At 40.2% G+C, this 25,225-nt stretch overlaps 1 protein-coding gene across 1 annotated transcript in view; it reads right to left on the reverse strand.

Moving 5' to 3' along the window:
• The window catches only part of Slc4a4 (solute carrier family 4 member 4), a 330,071-nt gene that overhangs the window by 198,056 nt on the left and 106,790 nt on the right, over positions 1-25,225 (reverse strand). The window contains exon 4 of the mRNA XM_038315817.2: positions 499-634. Within this exon, the coding sequence (XP_038171745.1) occupies positions 499-634 (136 nt within the window). The remainder of the gene's footprint in view (positions 1-498; positions 635-25,225) is intronic.

Genomic DNA, 25,225 nt, shown 5'->3' on the forward strand with positions numbered 1-25,225 from the left:
GAACCTTCTACTTGCTTTCAGCTACAAATTTTGACGATAATGGGGCCTTTACGTGAAATTATACCATCTTTGTCTTAGCACCATGATTGTGTCCATAGTACCCCTTCTATCAGGGAATAGACAATGTCACAGAAGACCACACAAGATGTGTTTGCATGGAGAGATGTATAGAAATGTTTTTTGGTCACAGCCTTTGGGTGCTAGTTTATTATTGCCTTTATGTTTTACCACTAAATAGCCTAGAAATTGAGATTGACTTCTTCATCAACAAAAGTCAAATTCGTACTGCCCTGGTTACTAAAATATGCTCCGGCCATAAACAAAGGGTACCCTGCATCCGCATTAATGTACAAGGACGGAAGGAACAGAATTACCCACTTCTTAACCCACCCATCAGCCACCTGCTGCTAAGGCCAGAGAAGGCAGCCTCATGGCTCATCCACTGGCCCTACACCTGCTTCCCCGGGCCAGCACTGCAGTCAGTCAGCCATGCCTCACCTGGCTGTCTCCTTCCACTCCATCTCCTGTCCGTCCACAGACAGCAGCTCATCGAGTTCAGTGAAGAGCTGAGGAGGCGCCGGACTGTCATCTTCCTCTCCCAAGATGAACCGGATGCGTTCTGCAGCAGGAGAGACTGCAGAAGTGAAAATACTGTGATTAAAGACTGGCTGGTAAACCCAGAGGAAAGTGTAGCTTCGAGTTCTTCCTCTCTCCCCAAGATTATTGGGTTTCCCTTCCACAGTTTCAGCGGACATCCTTATCTTCAACTTCAAGCCAGAGAGAAATCAAAGCCTCTCTGATCCTCTGAGCCAAACTGTATCTCAGTTCTCCGTCCTTTTCAAAGGACAGCCGTCTAGTCTGGGGTGGTTTATGAGAAAGAACCTTGAGCCCTCAGATGAGGTCCAACCTCATGACTTCCCCTCCTCCTCACTTATGAGCTATCCAAAATTATGAGACAGAAATCAGCTAGAACCAATCACTTCTTCAGGTAGCAGGGGAGGGACAAGAGAGCCCCCCAATCCTGAGATTCCTAGGCCAAGCACCTACCCGCCCTCTGCCCTCGCGGGTCCCTCGCTGCCTGTGACTGGGTAACTGGAAAGCTGACGAAGGAATATTTAACAAGGTGGGATCTCTTCTTTATATAATGGCAGTATCCAAAAATGTTTAGTCACACTTGAATGCACTTGAAAAACAAGCCCAAGTAAAATATTGTACATCTGAAGGAGGGGGGAAAAAAAGAATCTTTTCCAACACACTTAAGCACATAATTGAATGGCCTACTAGCTCCTTTTGACCCTGTCTCCTGAAATCATGTAATGAAAAATTAACTAGAAATTCACCCAGATTGGGGGTTATTCTCTCTAAAGAGAAAGAAAGAGGAGCACTTGGAGGCCACATTGCAAAACTATGGCTCATCAACACTTCCATATGCCTGAGTAAAACCAAGAATGGCAAAATCCAATAATATTATATACAGATGAGTATATATCATTCATATATATTTGCATATCTTCAGGAATAGACATGTCAAACAGCAGCCTCAGAAAACATGTAAGTCCCTACCATTTGATCAAAATCTATGGAAATGCAGGACAGACTAAGCCATCAACCAAAATATAATTACTATAAACAAATTTACAAGTAGTCAATCCAGTAATAAAAGCTAATTATTAAGTATAATGCATGCTTTATCTAGTAAAAGGGAAGTGTTGGAAAAAGAATGACATTGGCCAGTATTTAGGAGTCTTGCGATCGTATCTCCAGAAATCCCATGGTGATAGAACCATGAACAAAACACTCTAAAGGGAAATTTAGAGGTATGTAAAAAATGTTTTGAAAGTATATTTTTATAATCACAGTTCTTCTACTAAAATTACACTTATTCAAAAACATGTTATTTCAGAAATTTTAATATAAAATTGATTGTACTGTTTATAATTGAGGAAAATGTAAATCCTAAATATCAAGAAAAGAGAATTGGTTAAATAAATCATGATACAAATATACAATAAAATACCATGTAGGCATGAGCTGTGAATATGGAAGGGAGGGGCTGGAGATGTGACTCAAACAGAGAGTTCTTGCTTGGCATACTCAAGATCTGCATTTCAATTCCTTTGCTGTAGGGAAAAAGTGAGGCTGGGAGATGGTTCAGTGGCTCAGGCTCTTGCTGCACAGGCACGAGGAACTGCCTTTGGATTTCCAACACCCATATGAAAAGCTGGGGGATGGGGGACACTGACAAGCCAGTTTACCCAACAAGCCTACCCTTGATGGGGGATTCTCTGCATGCTCTGAATATGGTTTCCTACCATTGGTTAATAAAGAAGTTGCTTTGGTCTATGGCAGGGCAGAACAGACCTAGGCGGAGAAAACTAAACTGAATGCTGGGAGAAAGAAGATGGAGTCAAGGAGATGCCATGTAGCTGCTGAAGGAGAAAGGTGCCAGAGCTTTACCAGTAGGCTACAGCCTCGTGGTGATACATAGATTAATAGAAATGGGTTAATTTAAGATGTAACAGCTAGCTAGGAATACACCTAAGTCATTGACAAAGAGTGTTGTAATTAATCTAGTTTTTGTGCAATTATTTGGGTCTGGATGGCCAGGAAACAAAAACAGTCTCCATTTACATCAGAAAGTCCAGGGTTAATAAAACACGGTGTCTCAAAAAATAAGATGAAGAAGAGCCAGGTGGTGGAGGAACACACCTTTAATCCCAGCACTTAGGAGGCCAAGGCAGGCAGATCTCTGAGTTCAAGGCCAGTCTAGTCTACAGAGAGAGTTTCAAGACAGCCAAGGGGACACAGAGAAACCCCATCTTGAAAACAAAGAAAGAAAAAAGATGGTGAAGTAGCTGAGAAAGGCAATTTGACATCAACCTCTCATCTCCCCATGTCCACATGAATGAGCACAACCTCACATACCTGTGCACACGTGTTAAGAAATGTATACACCCACACACAAGAAGAGAAGAAAGTGAAAGTAAAATATTCTTCTATGGAATTGCCACTAAAATACCATCGAATAAAATGTGATATAAAGATTGCCAGCTTATGGCAAGTAAACCACACAAAATCAAATGAAACGCAATCACAGGCATAAACTGGTCCTACTGCTCTACTTTGCTCACACCAACATGCATGTATGACAGTTTCCATGGTCTAGTTAAATAACCCTAGTCCCTCAACAGTGCAGTTCACATTTCAGTTAACACCGGTTTATCCTCTTGTTCTTGCTTTAAGTATAAACTTTGCTGTTAGCACTTCCATCCATTAATCACTGCATGACAAATGGGAGTTTTGACCATTGGCCAATCATGGTATTGCTTTAGTCTGTCAGTGATTGGCCACTGAACACTCATGATTCAATTCACATACAGACATCAAAGCATGTAGTTATGTTGCCTTCATGTCTCCTTATGAGAAATCCACTTGGCACAGATAATCCAAAAACAGGGAATTGGCCAACCAACATGAGCCAGTGGAGCACATGAACAAAAGATGGTGGTAACAGAAAAAAACTCTGAAGCGAAGGTAATGAACATATAGAAGACGTCCAGGTCAATGGAATATTGGCAATGCTTTCACTCGCCATTTGAGGGGCTCTGGATACACACAGGAACATAGTGAAGGCAAACTCATCAACATACATGAGGAAAGTAGTTGTAATAAAACATTGACCCTGCCTTAAAGAAAATCAGAGGCCATTTTTTGACACACAAAGTAGAAAAGACTATAATATTAGATGCTCATTCAAACTGAGAGAGCATGGCAATGGTCATCAAGAGAAAAGAATAACTTGCTGTCCTGTAAGATACACCAGTGCAAGAAGGCAAACATTATTCACTAATCTGGTAAGATGTTATGAAGAAACAACCCACTACATTCTTGATGTTTCTCATGTTTTAAATTATTACAGACTAAATAAATATTAGTTTCCCCCTCCAATTTTCCAGTACCTTTAGAGCCAACATCAAGAGAGCTTAATGATTTGAAAATGTTTTAGAGAAAAAAATAACCTTTCCCATAGATGGTGAGGGCACCCTGTGTTCATGCCAGCTTGTCTGGCCATTGTCTTCAGTTGTGCAACACTGGCCATGTACAAGCACCGCATCTATCTAGAGGCATATTTACACTTAACAAGTATACCTTAAATGTTACCGCATTATTAATGTGGGATTTCCCTATGTATGCTGTGAATACCATTGGTTAATAAAGAAACTGTCTTGGGCCTGAGGAGGGAACAGAGGTAGGCGGGGAAAACTAAACTGAATGCTGGGAGAAAGAAGGCAGAGTCAAAGAGAAGCCATGTAGCCCCACCGGAGACAGATGGAACTTTACCCAGTAAGCCACAGGCATGTGGCGATACACATATTAATAGAGATGAGTTAAATTAATATGTAAGAGTTAGCCAATAAGAAGCTAGACCTAATAGCCTAAGCACTGATTTAATTAATACATTTTCTGTGTGGTTATTTCGGTTCTGGGCGGCCGGGACGAACAAGCAACCTCCTTGCCACAGTTTATTCCTAGCACTTGTTTTCTTGCATTCATTTTTTTCTAAACCATAAAGTATCTATTATTATTCATGCATTCATTCAAGCAATGTCTACTGATCACTGCCTGCACTTTAAGTGGGCTTAGCTGCAGACTCTACATATTAAACAGAACTCTGACAGAAAGATCTCTGTTTTTACTAAGGCATGTAGAGGAAATAGACATCAACTAAGCAACTGATTAATTTGTTAAGTAAATCAATAAGTTCACACATGAACTGAGGGAAAAAATATTTGCTAAGTATAAGTGTTTGCAGAACATTAAATTGAGGTAACTGAATGCATATTGAGACAGTACAATGACTCTGTTTTACTTCTGTAATTAGAACAAAATGGCTTTGAATTTTCTCAACATCTCAAGAAGAAAAAAAAATATAATCTTAAGACTGTTGTGCGAAATATTTACAATGCCTTCCAATCACAAACTTGGAGAAGGTATTATTACAGGAGGATAACGATGAAGTAATGGGCAGAACTTGGACGATGGTGGTGATGAGAGAGCCAAAATTAGTCTTGACACTTGCCGGTGCTACTTGTAAAAAACAAAAACACTACCTTATAGATACAACTTTGAGAGCCATGGCAAGTTGTGTGTGTGTGTGTGTGTGTGTGTGTGTGTGTGTGTGTGTGTGTGTATATATATTCATTCAGTGAATCAAGAAACTTCAAGAATGAGAACACAAAGTCTACCTGCTTTACTAGAAACAACGAGAACATGAAGAATAATAAACCCTGTCATCCTTTTAGACCCAGGCAGAACATCCATCAGAACACTATCCTGTGTTTGATCCAAATGAATTAGGATCCCAAGTGAAAACTAACGTAACAGCATCCTAAAGGAGAGTGTGAAGAGGAGAAATTCACAAGGAGCAGGGAAGAAAAACTAACACACAGTCCAATGGCTTGGCCTGCGGAAGTGAAATTGATGCTTCTTCGCAGCTTCTCTTGTCCAGTGAATCCTGTCTTCTCGTCAGAACACACTGTGGCCTTTGAACATCTGTAAAATTGCAATGGTTCCTACATCACTGTGTTTACATTTGGCCAGAGCCTTCGTGCAGAATAACAAGCTGTCTGTCAGGGTTAGTGGGAGACCTGTGCTCCCAAGCCCTTTGTGACAAGAAGGCACACATGGTAGGAATGCTGCCCAAACCATTGGCACCCACCATGGGCATCACTTTCCATATCAGAACATGTGTTGCTGATGAGCCTGAACATAGCCATAGGGTCCATCTGGGCAGTCAGTGTGTGCCAGTCAGGAACAACATGGGAGAGCAATCACTCATGTGCACTTCAGTTTGGCTTCATAACACACTGGTCTCATATATATGGATGTCCATCTTGTCTCCCACAACAGCTCAGAACTGTCTCCAGAGTATGCATAAATATTTCTTGATCTGTTCTTTTATTTCTTCCTAGAGAAAACATTTGGAAACTTCTCTTCTCCTCTCTTGGTTTTCCAGTTAAGAGTTCTAATTTTATTATGGGGTGACTACATTCTGATTGAATTTAAGGCCTGCTGCAGAAGAGGATATTTCATGCATGATACTATAATCATGGCCAAAAGCCTGGCTAAGGAGGTACTGTTATTTGGCTAAATGGACATGTTGTTGAATATTCCAGATATTTATGTTTATACGTATAAGCATGGGTTATGCTCAACTTAATCAGAGAAGCCTCTTTTTATGGTGGGCAGCAGTCAATGACAACATGTAGAACTTGTCAAAATGCTGAGAATAAGAGATTGAGTGCTCGTCCCTAAATGATCATTATTCTCAACACATCACCAATACCACCACCATCATCACCATCACCACCACCATCATCACCACCACCATCATCACCATCATCACCACCATCACTACTACCATCACCACCACCACCATCACCAATACCACTACCACCACCATCATCACCACCATCACTACTACCATCACCACCAACACCATCACCACCATCATGACTCAGAAAACTTGAAGAAGAGGCAAAAAGGATGTAAGAGACAGGATTAGAATTCAAATGCCAATTCTAACTGTATATAAGATTACTAAGTTGTATAGTATAGACAGACTTTGTATATGTAAGAGACTTTGGGTCTAGATAATACTGGTGTGTAATGTTCTTTATTTATTACAAGGTTTTTTTCAAATAAAGCTTATAAAAATAAAAACATAAATAAGTGCCAGATAATGGGAGGAGTCCTGTGAAATGGAAACTTCTGGACCTGCTAAGGCTACAGCACTCAAGAACTCACGCTAGCTGCAGTGTTCTGAACAAGATCAACCCAGTCAAAATTCCAGCAGAAACAGGGGAGTGTTTTCAGGACCCACCTCTTACTGAGGCATTACTGGCAGTGGATGGCTGGTCAGAGAGAATCATTATGTATTGAAGTCGGGCCACCAGCGGATTTCTCTCCTGGTAGATTTCATAATCACTGATGGATGCTCCTGTGGGTGGCCCCAACCTATACACAGAGGCACAGTACTAACTGGTCTTTGTGAGTTATACAAAAAGAAAGAAAGGATATGAAGTTGGAGGGTGCCATGTTGGGGGGAGGTAAGAGAAGTTGAAGGGAACAAATAAGGAGTGAATGTGGTCATGTTTCTTTGTACATATTTATGATTATGAAATAATGCACAAATATCAAGAAAAATTATTGTTAGAAAGAATTATAAAAGTTAAAAGTAAATAAAATTTTTAAATGAAGCTATCCCATCAAAAAGGCATAGCTGGGATATCCCATGTTACTTTGTAAGATAATTTTCGAAATAAAAATACGATTTTAATTTATAAATAAATGAAAAAGAATTCTAACTTTTTCAACAACCCATACTAGGTATTCTCAGAAAAGGGTAACTCTCCTTTATGATGGCCCTAGCAGCAACAGCAACAAATGCACAAGCTCCTTCTTTTGAGCGAGCACACGACCTGTGCTGCCTTGCTTCGCAGAGGTGGCTTCACAACCAGTTCACCATCTTCCCGGATGGCAGGCTCCGTGTTTGCATGCCCTTCTCAGAAAGCACCACAGAGCCGTGCAAACAGTTTCTACTTTCTACACTGAATTAATAAATTAGATATGGCTGGCTAAAGCTTGACTACTTCCAAGTGCATAAAAATACAGCCATTTGCAAAGTGAACCTTCTATTCAGAAAGAAGTTACATAAGTTTGGGAGAGTGGATTTAGTCTCCCCTCCCACCCCATCTACCTTTACATTATCTGCAAAGATGAAAGCAGAGCAGTCATTCCATGTTGAATAAGCCCCAAATAAAACAAAAGACACCATAAAAAAGTGGTTTTCTTCTACCGGAAGAACCCCCGCCCCATCCTCTCAGACAAAGCAAATCAACGCATATGTCTCTAATACAGTATGTACATATTACACACCACCTCCACCATGGCTCATTCTTGATGCATTTTGTCTTTGCACACCTCAACTATGCAAATCCTCTGGCTTGTCCCTCACCCAAACAGATCTGAAAGCGAGCAGTCAAGTTATGCAACAATGAACAGATGGAGAAATGGAAAAATCAAAGCCTAAACAATATATAGCCTGACGCAGTCCTCAGAAGAGGTAACTGTCTATGGCTTGCCTGTGTTCTATATTTTAATTGCTTCCTGGAAAATGATGTGACGAAGGAAATACCCGGAAATAACGTACCAACACTTTGATAACATAAACTCAATCAGTCATCCTTGAGGATTCAGAGGACACTGGTTTCAGGCACTCCGCTTCCCAGACACCGAAATCCACCCGTGCTCAAGGGCCATGCATAAACTGGCGTCGTCCTTGTATACAGCCCGTACTCCCCTCCCTCTCCAATGTTTTCCTTCACAGCTCAACTATCTGCAATATCTAATACAATGAAAATTCCATGGGAATAGCTGTTACACTGTGCTTTTAGGGAATAAGAAAAAGGTCTGCACATGTTTAACAGATAAAACTATCACAGGCATTGTAATTTCAATACTTGGAGGTTAAATCCTGTCACAGATTCTGTAGCTATAAAGGGATGACCATATCTGTGATCATCCAACATATGTCATATGCTATAATACTTTTTAAAAGATTATAAAGTATTTTTGTAATGACATTTCTGTCCTTAAGAATTCACAGATGAGAAGTTAATACATGACAGAGCAAATGCTATCAGTAAAAATGTGCCAGGTGGGGCTGGAGAGACCCCTCAGTGGTTAAGAGCACTGGCTGCTGTTGCAGAGGACCTGGGTTCAGTTCCCAGTAACCATACAGTGACTCACAACTGTCTGTAATTCCAGTCCCAAAAGTTCCAACACCTTCTTCTAGCTTCCCTGGCTATTATGAACACATGTGGTTCATATATATACTGCAGGCAAAGTATTCATACACAAAAAATAAACAATTCAAAAAACATCTTAACATAATATGAAATAACCAATATCTTTATGCCAGGTATTGTGTTATTAAAAAACAGTTACACACTATGGCAGGTATTAAATTATTACATCAGTCACTTTATGTAAACCTACCATGCACAAGGAAACAGTTTTAGGATGATAAATGACTTCATCAGGATCATATGAGCCAATGATATGACCTCATCCTCCCACCCCATACCCACTTCTTAGCCACCACACTCGTGGTTTGAAAATGAGACTAATCAAAAGAAAAACGTGGTCAGGGTGCCATATGAGCAGGACAGACAGAAATGGATTAGATTTCAGAAGGGGCAGAAATCACCCTGGAGTATGAATTAGTCCGAAAGTAAATTACTGAACATTTGGCTCATTATCCACCCGAAACAATTTGTGAATGTGCCCTTTATTCTCAGTCTGGGAAGCATCCCACTGTGACCACCCTGAGGGCTACCAAAAAAAATGTTTCTAATAGGAATAATGGTCATAATGAGCAATTCATTCTGAGAAGGGCAAGACTGCACAAAATTCCCTTCTGTGGGTTAAATGAGGATTGCTGGAGCTGACCCTTTCTCTTGAGCAAAGCCCATCATCTGAAGAAGTCCTAGCTCTCAGACCACAGGATGAAAGGGAATAACTTCATTTAAGCTATCAGTACGCTATTATTAACTGCTTTACACGGTTAATATTTGAAGATTCATATTTTTGTTTGTTTGTTTGTTTGTTTTGAAATAGGGTCTCCGTATGTGCCTTAAGTGGCCTTTAAGAGATAATTCTCTCTCAGCTTTCAGAGTTCGTGGACTAAATATTCATTTTTGTTCCTGCATTCTGGGATCAAAATTTAAAGGTAGATATCATAGTCATTAAAGCTTCCACAAGCTGTTTAATTTCCAAGCCATTATAGAACTATACAAGTACATTTATATAAATAGGTGATTGATATGGTAGGGAGGTGTATGTAAACACACATACATATACATTCCTCAAATTTCACTGTCACATCTCTAAGAAATAATTAAACCAATGAAGTTTTATGAATCTACAAATGATTAAAACACACCAATGTCAGTCGCTATAAGTTTTGCCCATTCAGCACCTTTAACTTCTATTTCTGGAAACAATACTCCTAATTTCTTTGGAAAACTCATATTTGTACTTCTTAGTTCTTCCATCGGTTTGTCCTATGAGCTAGGTCTGTGCAATGACCACATCAAAACTCGAGCTATCCCTACTGCTCTAGAGTGCTGCTTACTCAGACAAGTAAGCTGAGGTGATCTCGGGTCAGCTTTTGGCTGAAACTCTCAAGGAATACATCTGTACTTTCAGCTGAGAGACTAGGTAGCATTATTAAATGCTGTGACGTACAGACAGTCGTCCTACACCACCAAAAAGGAGGCTGTTCGAGAGTAAGTCAAGCATGAGAGACTGCAGACTCAAAGAAGAGGCAGCTTCCTGAAGTCATCATATGAATACTTTGATCAAATCATATCTGAAGTCAGTTACTGTGCAACCCACAAATAAGATGCATCATCAAAATAATTAAATTGAGAAATATTTTATAGAATCCAAGTTCAGGAGCAATCTCTCCAATAACCTACTGTACCTTAGCCAATCTAAAAGGCAAGTTACTCTCTGTTAATAAGCTAGCGAGTTCTATACTGGTAGATTAGATGGTTACTCTTTCTATTTCAAATTACCCGGTAAACTGAAACTTCCCAGTAGCATTCATTGAAAACAGATCATTTTTAAACATGTGTGGGGATCTATATATTAATAAACTCACACTCACAAAAAGTTTGTCAATTATGACATCCTTAATAGTCCATGACATTATTATTCATCTGGAGATGCTGAACAGCCCTAAGAACATGGGTTTCAGAATCCTACCGAACTATCTCTTACTTAAAAAGACCCTGACCCTGGCCCCAGCTGTACATCACAGCCCATGAAAGATCCATCGCCAAGTGTCTGCTGGCTCTACAAAGGATGTTTCACACATATTCATTCTTTGGACTCCAGAAGGAAGCCCAATTAATGCTCTCTTTCTACAAATACCCCATGATGGGGATACCACATTTCAGATAGCCACACTGGAGCCAGTCATATAAATCTCAATACCCTGTCAAGGCTGTCAAGTCTCAAAGTTCCCCAGGATGGAATAATGAGGCACCAAGCAACCAGAAAGAGGGAGCAAATGCAGAAGCAGGGAGTCTAAATGGACATGACAAACAAAGGGAGTTGAATAGGTCAGTACAGAGCTCAGAGTGTGGTCTGTCCCTCCTGAACTCAGTCCTCTATCTTTTGACACCTACAACATGTCAAGTATATGTCCAGCAAAAAGTAAGAACTCAAGAAAGAGGAGGTTTTACAGGCACCCTCATTCATCCATATTTAAGCACTAGACCTAGGGCTTATCTGTCCTGTTAAAATTATGAGGCCCCGAGTGCCCTGCAGGCCTGGGTAATCGTTCCTTCTGCTTGTTGCTTGTAACTTCCTCTAGTATTTTATTCAGATCAAATTACTTTCTCCCAAAGGTCCAGCTATATCCAGACTCTTCCTTTCATGAAACAATAAATTCATTTTTGCTGTAGTTTGTTTATCCCAGTTATAATTGGGCATCGTGTCCTACATAATGTGTATAGAAAAAATACTCAAAGGATATAAATTACATGCTAACAATTATCACATTTACTATGTAAAAAAGTATTGGTATTTCTTCCTTTCCTTATTTTGTTTATGTGTAAGTTCTAAATTCTCCTAAAATTAACAGTTATGTCATATTTATACATAAAATAAACCAATTGGGTTTTAAATTGCTAAATTGAGACCATTCATGCCAAATTAGTACCAGACACTCCCCTAAAGTAGTAGAGACTACATAACTCAATTATCCTTCCCAAGAGCCAACACAAACACAACCCCACAGCACTCGCCTTTACTGCCTTTATTGTTTTGAAATGTGGTTCAAAACAATCTTGGGACTGGGACAGTCAGATCTGAAACACACAAGACTGGCCATGGGCCTGAAAGTTGGTGGATGGAGCAGGTACAAAAGACCATGGACACAGAGCAATGGGCTTGGGATGGAAGACCTCATGCATGTGGCATGGATAGGGAAGTGGCTCTCTGTAAGCAGAACAGGAGCCATTTTGTGATTCAAATAGTTGAGAATATGGTCACTCAGTAAGCTTCCTCTGAAAGCTCCAAGGCTCCTTCCACATGTCTCAGCCATGGTGAATATTTTCCCTGACTCCCCTCCCTCAGCGGTGGTTGCTTCTTTTTGCTCTGCCAGAACTGTCCGTGATAAGGTCGAAATGATGAATCCCTCTGCTTAGGAGTGAATACATCAGCACTTTTTCCAGGTTCAACTCAGAGCAATTATCAGCACAATGTATACCCTGGGGCTTCTAAAGTCAGACTTGATTCTCATCAACATTGGGAACTATTCAAGAGTCCCAAAATAAGCTCCACAGACTCACTCAAATGCAACTATTTTCTATACCGAGTAGCTAAATTTATAGCTCCAATAATAGTGTCACAACCGCCCTCCTAATGCTGCCATTAAATGTCTTTTCTTATGTGGGTTAAAAAAAAGACATCCTCCTTCCTGCAGCCTCTCTTATAAAATGTGTGAGTGCAGAGAGGCACCAATCCTTAAGGAACCTTTACAACTTCTGTCTTACCCTGTTGCCAAAAAATCTTACCCATCTTTCCTGAAAAGCAGCTTTGAGAAATGTGGTTCAAAACAATCTATTTAAGTGCCAGTAAGATGGGTCAGTGGGTTAGGGAACTTGCCAACAAGACCAGCAACCAGAATTTGATCCCCTAAAAACTACACAGTGGAAGGAGAGAACTGACTCCCACAAATTGTCTGATTTTCATACATGTGCGTACACATATACACACACACACACACGTACACATACACAATCACATGCACACACCAAATAAAAAGTAAATGAATATTTAATACATAAACAATCTATTTAAAGGGGGTTATGGAGATGAAAACATAAAAATGCTATATATGACTGTTTTGTCTTTTTAGAGAAGACATTCTTCACAGAGACAGTGCTCTGCAGATCTTGATAGAACTCTGGATGTCATGACAGAAATGCCAACAAGATTCCACAATCAACTTTTCTTCTTGTCTGCCTTATTTCTGTTCTGAGTCAAGGGTCCAAAATTAGTGGCAGTGATTCTCAACTTCTGTGAAGTTAATTATATTCTCAGCAAAGTGAAAAAAAAAATACAACAGGTTCTCCAACACTTCCTACTACTCAGCTAGAGCTTCGGTCTGAAGCTGATTCGCCTCATAACACAGTCAGAATATTTGCCTCCTCCAAAACCCATGCTAAAGCTAAGTGATACCGCACTAATACTGAAAGAGATGACCTTCAGACAATGTGAAGGTCATAAGAGCTCTACCCTCAAGAATGCACCAATACTGTGATGGCAAAAACCCAATGCTAATGCCTTGCTTTCTTTATCCCTCCTGCCATGAGACCCCTGCCATCAAGAAAGCCAACATCCGATGCGGCCACCTTATACTGGTCTTCTTAGCCTCCAAAACCGCAAGTCAATAAATTTCTGTCCATTACAAATGAGCCACCTCATGGTATCATGTACTATCATCACCAAAAATACACTAAGACACCTGGTTACCCAGAAGACTTCATGATACCAACCAATAAAACCAAGTCAGAATTTAGAGGCCCTTTGTAAAACCTGAGTTCTACTAATAAAGAAATGGCATAGGAAAGACACGAGTCTAATGCAAATTCTCATGCTATCTCATTAAGCACCTTCTCAAATATTCAATGGAGATCTGATAGGTTTATTTTTAGTAGGTAATTAAGTGGGATCAGCTACATTTTAGGGGCATTTTTAGGGTACAGAATTTTCATTTGTTATAGACATGAACTTCATCCTAAATCATGCACATTGATGCACATTGTTAAACTACACAAAGCAGACGGAAAAGAGATTAAAGTGATCACGTGGACTGGTTAGGGACTTTCAATTCCCATTAATGTGTGCTACACGTAATGCATGTAAGAGTAATGTCAACAAAAGAAAAAAACCATTCCCTTCCACCCAATATATCTCTACTATGATCTTCACATGCAACAGCTCTTGCTTTCCCAAGTTAAAAGTCTGTGTATATCATTTCAAGTCATCTGGACGTAGGTCAGTTCATCAGAGTGAGGTAAATGGATGCCACTTCAAAGCGATTATTAATGGTTTCCTGTTCAGAATGAACCTGCTGAGACAGTACTTAGTGACTTCTGAGGCTTATGGTAATATGGTAGACGGCTACTCCTTAATTGGGGGAAGAGCATCCAATTAATTAAATGTCAGTCCTAAAACTTGGTTTGCTTTTGCCTTTTTCCAAGACAATCCCCTCTTCAGATCCATCGAGTAGCAGTTTTCTTTGGAAATCTATTTGTCATAAATATATTTATGATGTTCTCCAGGATCAGCATTTTATCTTTCTAAGAATTATGTTCATTAAAAAGACTTATGAACTTTATAAAGTGAGCAGTCATCTGAAATTTGCCCTTTTCTGGGGGGATAGGAAAAAGAGCTACTAAAAAAGCAGGCTGAGAATAAAATGACAAAGTTATAAACTATTTATTTATGGTAAATACCACAGCCAGCCCAGGATCGCCTACCAAGGCAGTATGCTCAACACTAATGAATGAAGTAAGGCAACTCTTTAATGCTAAGGTAAACATGAGAGAAGCTCAGTGGGTATCTTAATACAAAATTAACTCAAGAACGTGGCTCTTATGGTAGAAGATGGAGAGGGGAGTGGTTGCTTCATGGAAATAAGCTCACAATGACCAAACCTCATTGATCAAAAAGTGTTTGCTGTGGCTTCTTCTCACAGTCCTGGAATAGAATCCTTCATCAACCGAGAAAGTGACACATCTTAGTGTTGGGTTCTGCACATGCCTTCCTGTCCTGTGATGGCACAAGACCTCTATGTCGTGAGACGAAACAACGCGAAGTCAGTAGTAACCATATGGAGAGGGACAGAATCTGAAATTTAAGACCTAGATCCAGCAGATCCTGGCTCCACATCTGCCTGAGGAAATCATCTCATTCCCTCTGACTCAATTTCTACATCTTTTTGTCATTAATAACAGGAAGAGTGGGGAAATTATAGAATTTCCACTTCTGACTCTAAAAAACAATTTACTCATAAAGACAAGACTGTGACCCTTCATGAAATGATCTCCTGATACACTGTTCATTCCATACTTTGGGTCTCTCCTTTGAGAATTAACAATTGATTTTCAATACAAAGGCAGACTGAATCTGAGAATCACTGGGCTTGGATGGAAGAGAGGACGCAAACCTCAACAAACTTTACCATATACTTGCCCAATTATTAGTCAAATGTATACACTAAGTACTAACTAGCAGTATCAAAATGCCAGCTACCAAAAGGAGTTGCAAAATGAGTAAATTTTTATCGAATTTCTCATCCATAGTGGTGAAAAGAATCAACTCCAGTTAAAGGGACTTTATTAAATAAAGAGTAATTGCCATATAAGCAACTAAGTCAGCCCTAAGTACTTCAGAGGAATCACACAAGGAATACAGCACGTGATTAACAAAGGAAGCTCCAGGGAGTGAGCACACACCATGACTCACAGATAAAAGGAATAACTACACACCAAACTGAAGGGAGTGAATCTTTTATGTAGAAAAACAGCAGCAATAACTGGGTAACAAATTCTATTCGGAATCATCTGCCTTTCCTTCTGCCCAGGGATAACAATTTAACTTACCTGTGTTATAAGTTAAATCAAAAGCAAAAAGACAGAAAACTATTTTTGGACTTGTGTTCTTTCTATCCTGAAGCTAAGACTTTGAAAACAATCATTTGGTGTACACTCGCTCTTGGGAGGGTGGAATGACTGAACTACATGCCCACTGGGGCAATTTTCTTACAACATTTATAATTCTGTTTTCCACTCTCATAGATTTTAGGCTTCTGTCCATTTGCCTCTACGCACAAGCCTCTCCAAAAGGCAGTTACTAATGCAGGGTCACTGACGAGAATCATCAGCTGACTTTCTATTTCTTGAGGGTGGGCAGGGCGGGTCTGGCCAACCAGTTTAAACTGTGATATTTGCATTGGCTGGGCTATTTGGTTAAGAAATATCACTGAACAAAGTTAACTATTAGTGAATAATACTTGTGAACTTTCCTCCATTAATCCTCAGAACACTCCCAGACACATGCCTCCTATACTCCTGTATGTTCAGGGAGGTTACACGTGTCATCTGGGTCACACATGACTAACAGGAGAAGCCACTTGAGTCACACATGACTAACAGGAGAAGCCACCTGAGTCATACATCACTTACAGAAGCCACCTGAGTCACACATCACTTACAGGAGACTTCGAGGCAGAGGTGCTGGGATGGGGATCTGTGGGAAATGAAGCCCATTCTTTCCCCGTTCTGAACTGTATGTCTTGGTTTTTATTCCTAATAAGTTTATGAACACAGAAAACTCTTCAAAAGTTCATGTTTTATGTCTTAAAAACCAATTTTGCCATTAGCTTGAACTCTCCAAAACTGAGACATGTTAGAAATCTTAAGAACACTTTTTTCCTCTCTTTAAAGTACCCAAGCACATATTCCAATTGCCTTCTAATGAGTGCTAAGCTGTTCTGGCACTGTTTGGAATTGAGCCATTATTTCTTAACTTTTCAACAAGCCATCCATTCTAGTGTCCTTAATTTACTTTCCTCTGACTTTAAATAGCCTGAGAAGCTGTCTAAATTCATTCCAGAGCTCAAATAAATAAGCCTATAAACTTGTCAGATTTAACATTGAGGGTTAAAAAAAAAATCTGTCTAACAATCAGATAAAATCACAGAAACACACACAAGCAGAAGTGGGCAGAAAATGATTGTTACTGATTTGCAAAACTTATCTTTCTACAGATACATCAATCAACTTTCAAAGGATATAGGAAAGACATTCACCACAGGGAAAACCAGGTAGTACAACAACCTTCAAGAGTTGGGTGCACATGCCTAACCTTCGATGGGGTTTTTCTATATTCTCATTGGGCAATTAGAAAAATAAGAACAAGATCTACTGAGCCAGAATAGAGGCACACACATGTAACCCAGCCCTTGGGAGGTTGAAAGGGGGGATTCACAGATTCACCCTAGATGACACTACTTCACAGTGTCATCAAGAGAACTAAAAAAAAAGTTTTAAAATGGCAATTGCCACCATGGCAATTAGTTAACCATTCTGCTAGACAATCCCATTTCCTTAATCCCCATCACATTTGAGCCATGTCCAACAGATGTCTGGAGGCCCATCTCTCAGCAACACAGTCCATTCCTGTTGAAAATCCTTGCGCATCTACATTACAAGTGCTGGAAATGAAGTTATTTGCTAAAGTCCAGAATGTTTGGAGGGAGGATTTTCTTGTCGACATCCAATGCTGCCACTCCATTTCAAGAGTAAGGCAGTGAGCTAATAAATTGAAGCCCTCAGATGACACTCTGTCAAAACATCTGCAAACGTTTATTTTGCTGCCGCAGTTCAGCTGAGAGCCGTTCCTACTGAGATACAGACAAGGCTATAATGTTGATTCATGCTTTTGCGGCTTCAAAACTTAATGACCGTAACTTTTGTTTTTTTAAATGGTTTGGAATTACTAGCAGAATGCCACCTCCAACTGGTAAATACAGCAATTCCTGGGTTCTTAAAGGCAGGCTTCTCTGCAGTTATGGGTTCTAACTGGTGCAAATGTTACTTGTCCCCGAAAGTGGGGAAACACCTCTGTCTGGTTAAGTGACAAGGTCTTAAAGCTAGAGCATCAGAGGGTTTCCTCACTAAAAGAGTATTTTCAATTAAAAATATCTATGCCATGGTCACTGAATCTGGCAGGGTACAAGCCATCCCTTTAGTCTGTTACATGTATTATGTTAAATTAGGATAACTCAGCCATTCACCCAATCTCAAAATAATCTCTGCAAAGCTCTGCACTTTGACTTGAAAGACTTAAAGACTCTCGTGGATGTTTCAGTTGAAACAAATAGTTCTACATTGACTTTACTGTAAAATAAGTTTTTCTGAATATCCAGATGAAAGGGATTCTTCAGGTTAGTCTGTCAAGTGTCCCACCGCAGGAGCAGCTGGAGCCACATCCTCAAAGGGGTGGGGGTGGGGGCTGCCACCTCTCCTGGAGAAGGTCAACCTTGGGGTCGGCACCATGGATTCATGATGGCCGCACCGCAGTCCAGGCTCATGTGACTAACTCTCACGCATTCCTTTCAGGTTCTTGTCATAATCAGGGTAATGATTATTCAATATCGCCTTTCTATTTTTCTGCTTTGCTTGGAAACACAGCTCAAACCAAAGTACTTTTCCAGTTCAAAATAGTTCATTGCCTTCTCAACCTAGGTGAGGTTTGAATTATTAAGAGAGTAATCTTGGATAAGTCAGCTCTGCTTAAGTCAGTGGTATTTGCCTGGGTCTTAGATTTGATACTAATGGACACAGAAAAGATAAAAAAAAAAAAAAAAAAAAAAAAAAAAAAAAAAAAAAAAAAAAAAAAAAAAAAAAAAAAAACAAAGAATTCTGTGGGAAAGGGAGGAACCAAGAAAATCCAGCCAAATTTCCAGTCTCTCAAGATAGTCATTGTTTGGCTTGATAATTTTATAAATTCCAAGAAAATCAAACATATTATTATTTAATACATTTGGCTTATCCAAGGTCCCTTCAATCCCATGGATGAGTAAGAGATGACGATGGGCCTAGTAGGTTGATTCACAGATTCTTAATGAGCATCTATCATGTGCAAAAATTGTGCACATACTAAAACACTCTGGGATCAAGGACTTTACACTTCAAAAAGGAAGAGTCCACATGTCCGAATCTAATTACAATTGTGTTTTAATTTATTTTTTCATCTAATAACATGTACAAAATACTTGTTATGTGCTAATCCCCTATGCACTGTCCCATAACAGAATAATGTTGCCAGATTTATTTTACTCAAGGCACTTGGGGAGGTTACATGTGTGGGCTTCAGTATACTGGAGCACAGAGCATGAAAATGCATTAAAAAAAAAAGAAAAGAGACTATGGGCAGATTCTGGAATAAACTGGGAAAGGCCCCATATACTTTGTTGAGGCATTTAAAATGTATCCTGCACTACCAGAAAGAAGTATTGAGGGTTTCAAGCAGAGAGTGAAAAAAAATTGATACATGTTTTCTCTTATCTAGTTTATCTAAACAGATAGATAAATGATAGATTATTAGATCATACACACATACATACATATATACAAAGATGATGGATGGATGGATGGATGGATGGATGGATGGATGGATGGATGGATGGAGATAGATAGATAGATAGATAGATACAGATAGATAGATAGATAGATAGATAGATAGATAGATAGATAGATAGATAGATAGATAGATAGATGATGATAGATAGATGATAGATAGATAGATAGATAGATAGATAGATAGATAGATAGATAGATAGATAGATAGATAGATAGATAGATAGATAGATGATAGATAATAAAGACATGATAGGTAGATAAATGGATGCATTTTAGGTAAAAAGATAGATTATAGATACATGGATAGATAGACAGACAGACAGACATACAGACAGACAGACAGACAGACAGACGGCAGACAAAGAGATAAACATACATAGATGGTGGATGGATTCACATATAAATGCATACATAGATGGTGGATGGACAGATAAATGATATATAAGTATATTACATGAAAACAGAAGTGGGAATTGTTGGGGGAAGGAAGGGAATTAGAGATGCAGAGAAGGAATAGAGGAAGGTGATAGAGGGATATGAACAAAGCACATCTGTATGAAAAGATCAAAACAAAAACCTAATGTTTTGTACACAGCTGAAAACAGGAGTTAACTCTAAGAAATGCATGTTTTGGAAATTTGTCTAGGACAGTGGCACCTTTGATGAGATGCTCAGAGGTACTTCCCATAATGGGTGCACTGTAAAGCTGTGGTCAGTGCTGCACACACCTCTCACACTGGCTCTTCTTTGCATCTCTGTTTTCTCAGCTGCACGCATCTTGGGAGCTTTGCTGCTTTCTCCCATCTGCTAGATGCTTCTAAGGCGTTCTTAGCATTCTTTTGCAATTCTATCAGAGATGCATCACTTCTATGGACAGACAACATCTGATAAGAATGTACTTCCACATATATCTTCACCTGCCCAAACAGGTGAAGCTAACTTGGAGCAAATCTTAAGCTAGCATTTCTGGCCACATCCCAATCGGTAGGGATGCTGCCCCTGGGAGTGGCCTAGAAAGGCGATCCAGAAAAGCAGAGCCCCACGTCCGCAGCTACTCTCATCCTACATTCACTGCTGCTCACCCTCAGTTACTGAAGAGCCTTTAAGTACACTTTCCAAATACTGAAGGTAGTATCTCAAACAAGGAACTATTCAAATAGCACCCCTGTAGGATTACCTAAACCTGCCTCATGATATGATTTTTCCAGAAACAGATAAAACCACAGATTTCCAGGTTTCTGACTCTCAATGGGAAGATGGTCGAGAGTCGATATTTTCACAGAGAAAATTTAGTTTGTGCGTGGCGTCACGAGCTAAACTAGATGGGAAAACCCTAGAGCAAAGTTTCTCTAACAAGTTCCTTACGATTAAAATAGAATTAAGCACACATTTTTCTCTTAAAGACTTTAATGAAATGTAAGCAATCACTTTAAGTAATTGCTGCTCATTTAATGTTTACTGAAAGAGTTTACAAGTAATTCACATGCCATTTTCTCAAGTCTTCAGGCTTGCTTGCCTTTCCTGCCGCGTATTAAATGGCTTGTTAACTATTAATAAAGGAGGAAGGAAAATCAGGATCTGGAGGTCATTTCAAAAGTTAAAGGAGCTGCCAAGAAGCATGCCAAAGCTCCTTGTGGCACTAACCAGGGCCAAGAGTAGCCCATGGCAAGCAACGTTACCTACAAGAAGCATCTTTCTTGTTGCTGCAGCCATTCACAATATAGACAGAAAAATAATCTAAGTAATTTTAAGTAATTTTAATCTAAGTAAAATAATCTGGTAAAGATCTAGAGCCAAAACAGTATCTAAATGAAAAATTAAAACTCGTTAGTATCTATAAGTTATGGATAGTGGAGGTGTTTCATTTCATCTTCTCTGCATTTTTTGTCATTGACTAATGCCAGGTGCCATTGTTATCCACACTTCACAACTAAGGAAACTGAGGTAGGGATGGAAAAGCACATTAGGTCAAACACCTAGTGAGTGACAGAGCCACCAACTAAGCCCAGGCAATCTAAGCCAGAGCCTCTGTCCTTAATCGCCCTCGCAAGGGACACGGGAAGGGAGGCCTGAAAGAGGCAGAAGAGCTACAGTGAAAGCATGGGAAGGAATGGCTCGTGCTTTCAAATTCTAATTTCCAATTTTTAATTCACTCCAGAGAGCCTACTGTGAGTTAGACACCGCTCCCGGTACCTTCAGAAACAACAACACAAATGGCACAAAGCCCTTTCCTGTCTCCTGGCTTAATTCAGTCGCCAGCTCCTTCATCAGTCTTTCCCTAGCCCACATCACTGTTCCTACTGCACTTGAATTCAGCCTTCATGTGTCTGCCCTTCCTCCCTAGATTGGAGGCTGCATGCTGGGAACTGTCACTGCATTTCCTGAGCATCTGGATTTCAGTACAGCATACCCCTCTGCTGATGCTTGATGAAAGCAAGAACGGATCACATGCATGCTCACACACACACACACACACACACACACACACACACACACACATATGCATGTGCACATGCATATGCATACAAACCACATCAAGAGAGAGAGAGAGAGAGAGAGAGAGAGAGAGAGAGAGAAGAGAGAGAGAGAGAGAGAAAAGAATACCCTGCTCTACGAATCAAACTGTAATACCTGTAAAGGTAGGGAATGGGTTGAATACTCCAATCTACTCCAGAGTTCTAATGTAGAGCATGTATCACACTGGTATTCTCTTTGACTAAAACTGAATGATTTAACATTTTATTATATGCTATCAAATATAGCCTTTTGCTCACATTGCATTTTCCTGTTTCTTCTCTCATTTAATATGCTAAAGGCATGCAGGCAGTGGCTGCCAGAGAGATCTTGCGATTCCATCTTAAGAACGTTTTCTGAAGTAGCTTACCCTAAAAGCCAAGTCATCTGCCCAAGGTTACACAGCGGATAAGAAACACACTTGGGAAGTTTGCTCCAAAATCTCATACTGGTAACAACTGGTTGTTTTGTTGTTGTTGTTGTTGTTGTTGTTGTTGTGTTGCTCTAGTTTTTCACTCTCCAAGCTCTGCCCCTTGCTAACTTGGCCTTGGGGGGAAATCTTTTCACTCCCCCAAGACTCATTTTTATCATCTGAAACATCAGAGACTGAGGACTCATGGTAATAAGGATTAAGTGAGAAATGAAAGCAAGGTGCCATCATGTGATAGGTATTTGGGTCAGTTTGTTGATTATGTATCCATAATTCAGCATGCTTAATTAGCTAATATAGACAATAAAATTTGTTTTAAATGCTGTACTAAAAAGACAACTATGTTGGAATTTTATGTCTTGGTTAAGAAGTTCCACATCCACATAACTAAAGTACAAATCAAATTAAAAAAATGACTATGAATGGGAATAGCTATAGGCTAACAATTCTCTAAGATAACTCTTACTATTGCTATTTAATTAGTGGAGACACTAACGGCAAGGCAGGATGACACATACCTCTAATCTCAGCACTCAGGAGGCTATGGCAAGAAGATTCATGAGTTGGGAAACGAGCTATGCGACTTGCTAAACCTAGTCTCAGGGAAGAAATAGACAACGGTTATAGGAGTTAGAGAGAAGGCCCCTAAGAGTTCTTGCTACTCTTTCATAGGCTCTGAGCTGTTCCCAGAACACATGTCAGGCTCACAACCACCTGTAAATCAGTTCCACGGGGATGTCCAATGGCCTCTTCTAATCTCTCTGAAAACCCAGACAAAAGTGGCATACACACACACACACACATATGTACACACACACACACATATACACACACACAAAAAAATAAATGAATGAAATGAATAAATAAAATCCTCTAAAAAATAAAATGGTAGTCAGTAAATTATAATGGAAAAAAATACAAAAACAAACACGAAACACCTTGCTTAGGGCAGAGTCAGCCACTGGTAATCTCGAAGCAGAAGTTAGTCTAATCCGGCTGTCACATGACTCAACAGGAACATAATACAAACGCTTGCTTGCACACTGAGCATTTTTCTAAGCATTTCTGTGATGGCTAAATCTTCTCTGTTCTAATGGAAATCCAGAACACTGAAAAAACATTATTTCTGGGTATGTCTTTCAGGATATTTCCAGAAAATTAGTATTTGAATAAGCAAACAGCAAAGTCACCCCACTGACACCAACCCTTTGAGGTACCAAATAGAAGAAAGGGTGAGTTAAAGGTGAGTGTGCTCTCTGTCCAAGCTACAGAAGTCAGCTTTTCCTGCAGGCTCAGCACTCCTGGTGTTTGGCCTTTCAGCTCAAGTCCAGGGCACACAACATTCTCCCCCACCACTCCAGGCTTCTCAGGCCGTGGGATTAGGCTTAACCAGACCATTGACTTTCCTGATCTCTACCATGGCCTGTATACAACAGACAATGTAAGTTCCACGATGACCACAATTTTCATGATACACACACACACACACACACACAATGAGTTTTGCACCCTGGCTTCCAATTTAAAAGAGTCCCTATCTGGAGGATAGATGTGAAGAACTAACTTAAGATGCTGGTCTATAGCACACTAGCTCTACGAATCAAGGCAAAATTTGATCACTGATGGAAGGAGAATGGAACAAATTTCTCATATGATGCCAAGGGGTTGAATTAAACAATACAGAAATGGGCCCAGCACAGACCCAACTGATGTGGGATTCCCCTCTGTATGCTGTGAATATATTTTATTACCATTGGTTAATAAAGAACCTGCTTTGGCCTGTGATAGGGCAGAATAAGTAAGGTGGGGAAAACTAAATGAATGCTGGGAGGAAGAAGGCAGAGTCAGAGAGAAGCCATGTAGCCCCACTGGAGACAGGCACCAGACGGAACCTTGCCAGTAAGCCACAGCCATGTGGCAATACAGATAAATAGAAATGGGTTAACCAAAGATATAAGAGCTAGCTAGCACTACGCTTAAGTGATTGGCCAAGCGGTGACTTAAATAATATAGTTTCTGTGCGATTATTTTGGGCCTGAGCGGCCAGGAAGGAACAAGCAGCCTCTCCCCACTACACCCAATGACTTAACAGTACTCAGAAGATGTTGATGGAACTGAATCTAAAATGCTTGCAATGCAGGACCATGCTGACGCACTTTTTCTTGTAGGAACCAAATACACAAAGAAAGAGCAAAGGCGGGGGGGGGGGGGGGGGGGTCGGGGACCGTGGAGATTTACAACCCTCACGTGGAATACTCTAGCTGTGATCCTGCTGATAAAAAAAAAACAGTCGGATTTCAAACCGACACACAATCCTATGATTTTGATCCTGGCTTACGCTATTAAACCACAGCTTCCTGCTTCATTCTGTCTCCTATTAACAGGAGTGAAACGGGAGCCAGTGGGATGGTTCAGAGGGTAAAAGTGTTTGCTCTACAGCCTGATGACTGGAGTTCTCCCATCCCCAGGACCCAGGGCAGAAGGAGAGAACTAAATCACCAAGGTTGTCCCCTGACCTCCACAAGCCTTTGTACGCGTGCGCGCCACACACATACACACACACACACACACACACACACACACACACACACAAATAAGTAAATGAAATTAAAATATAACAATAATTTTTTAGGTGAAATGGGATGATCACCAAGCTACATTTTACCCAGGTGTATTAAAAGAGCTATTTTCCAAGAGGTGGCCCAGGCTGGAAGGCACAGCACGCCTTTAAGAAAAGGACTCCGCAAACGTGTGTAAACCCCTGGTGGGCACACCACAGTCCTGTGACATGAACCTTACGACTGCGCCAATGTTATTTGGACTGAAGCTGCTATTAACAACCAATGGGCTTTTCCTCACTCAAGAGAAGCAGGACGTTAACAACCGACTGCCCCCAGCTAGGAAATTCCCTGCCTCCCTCCCTTCTTCTGAACCCCCGGACTCACGGCTGTAATGCCCCCTCCTGCATGAGCTATGTGAACGCAGGTCCCTA

Source organism: Arvicola amphibius, chromosome 1 (genome assembly GCF_903992535.2).
Source record: "Arvicola amphibius chromosome 1, mArvAmp1.2, whole genome shotgun sequence".
In the NCBI taxonomy this organism is placed as follows: Eukaryota; Metazoa; Chordata; class Mammalia; order Rodentia; family Cricetidae; genus Arvicola; species Arvicola amphibius.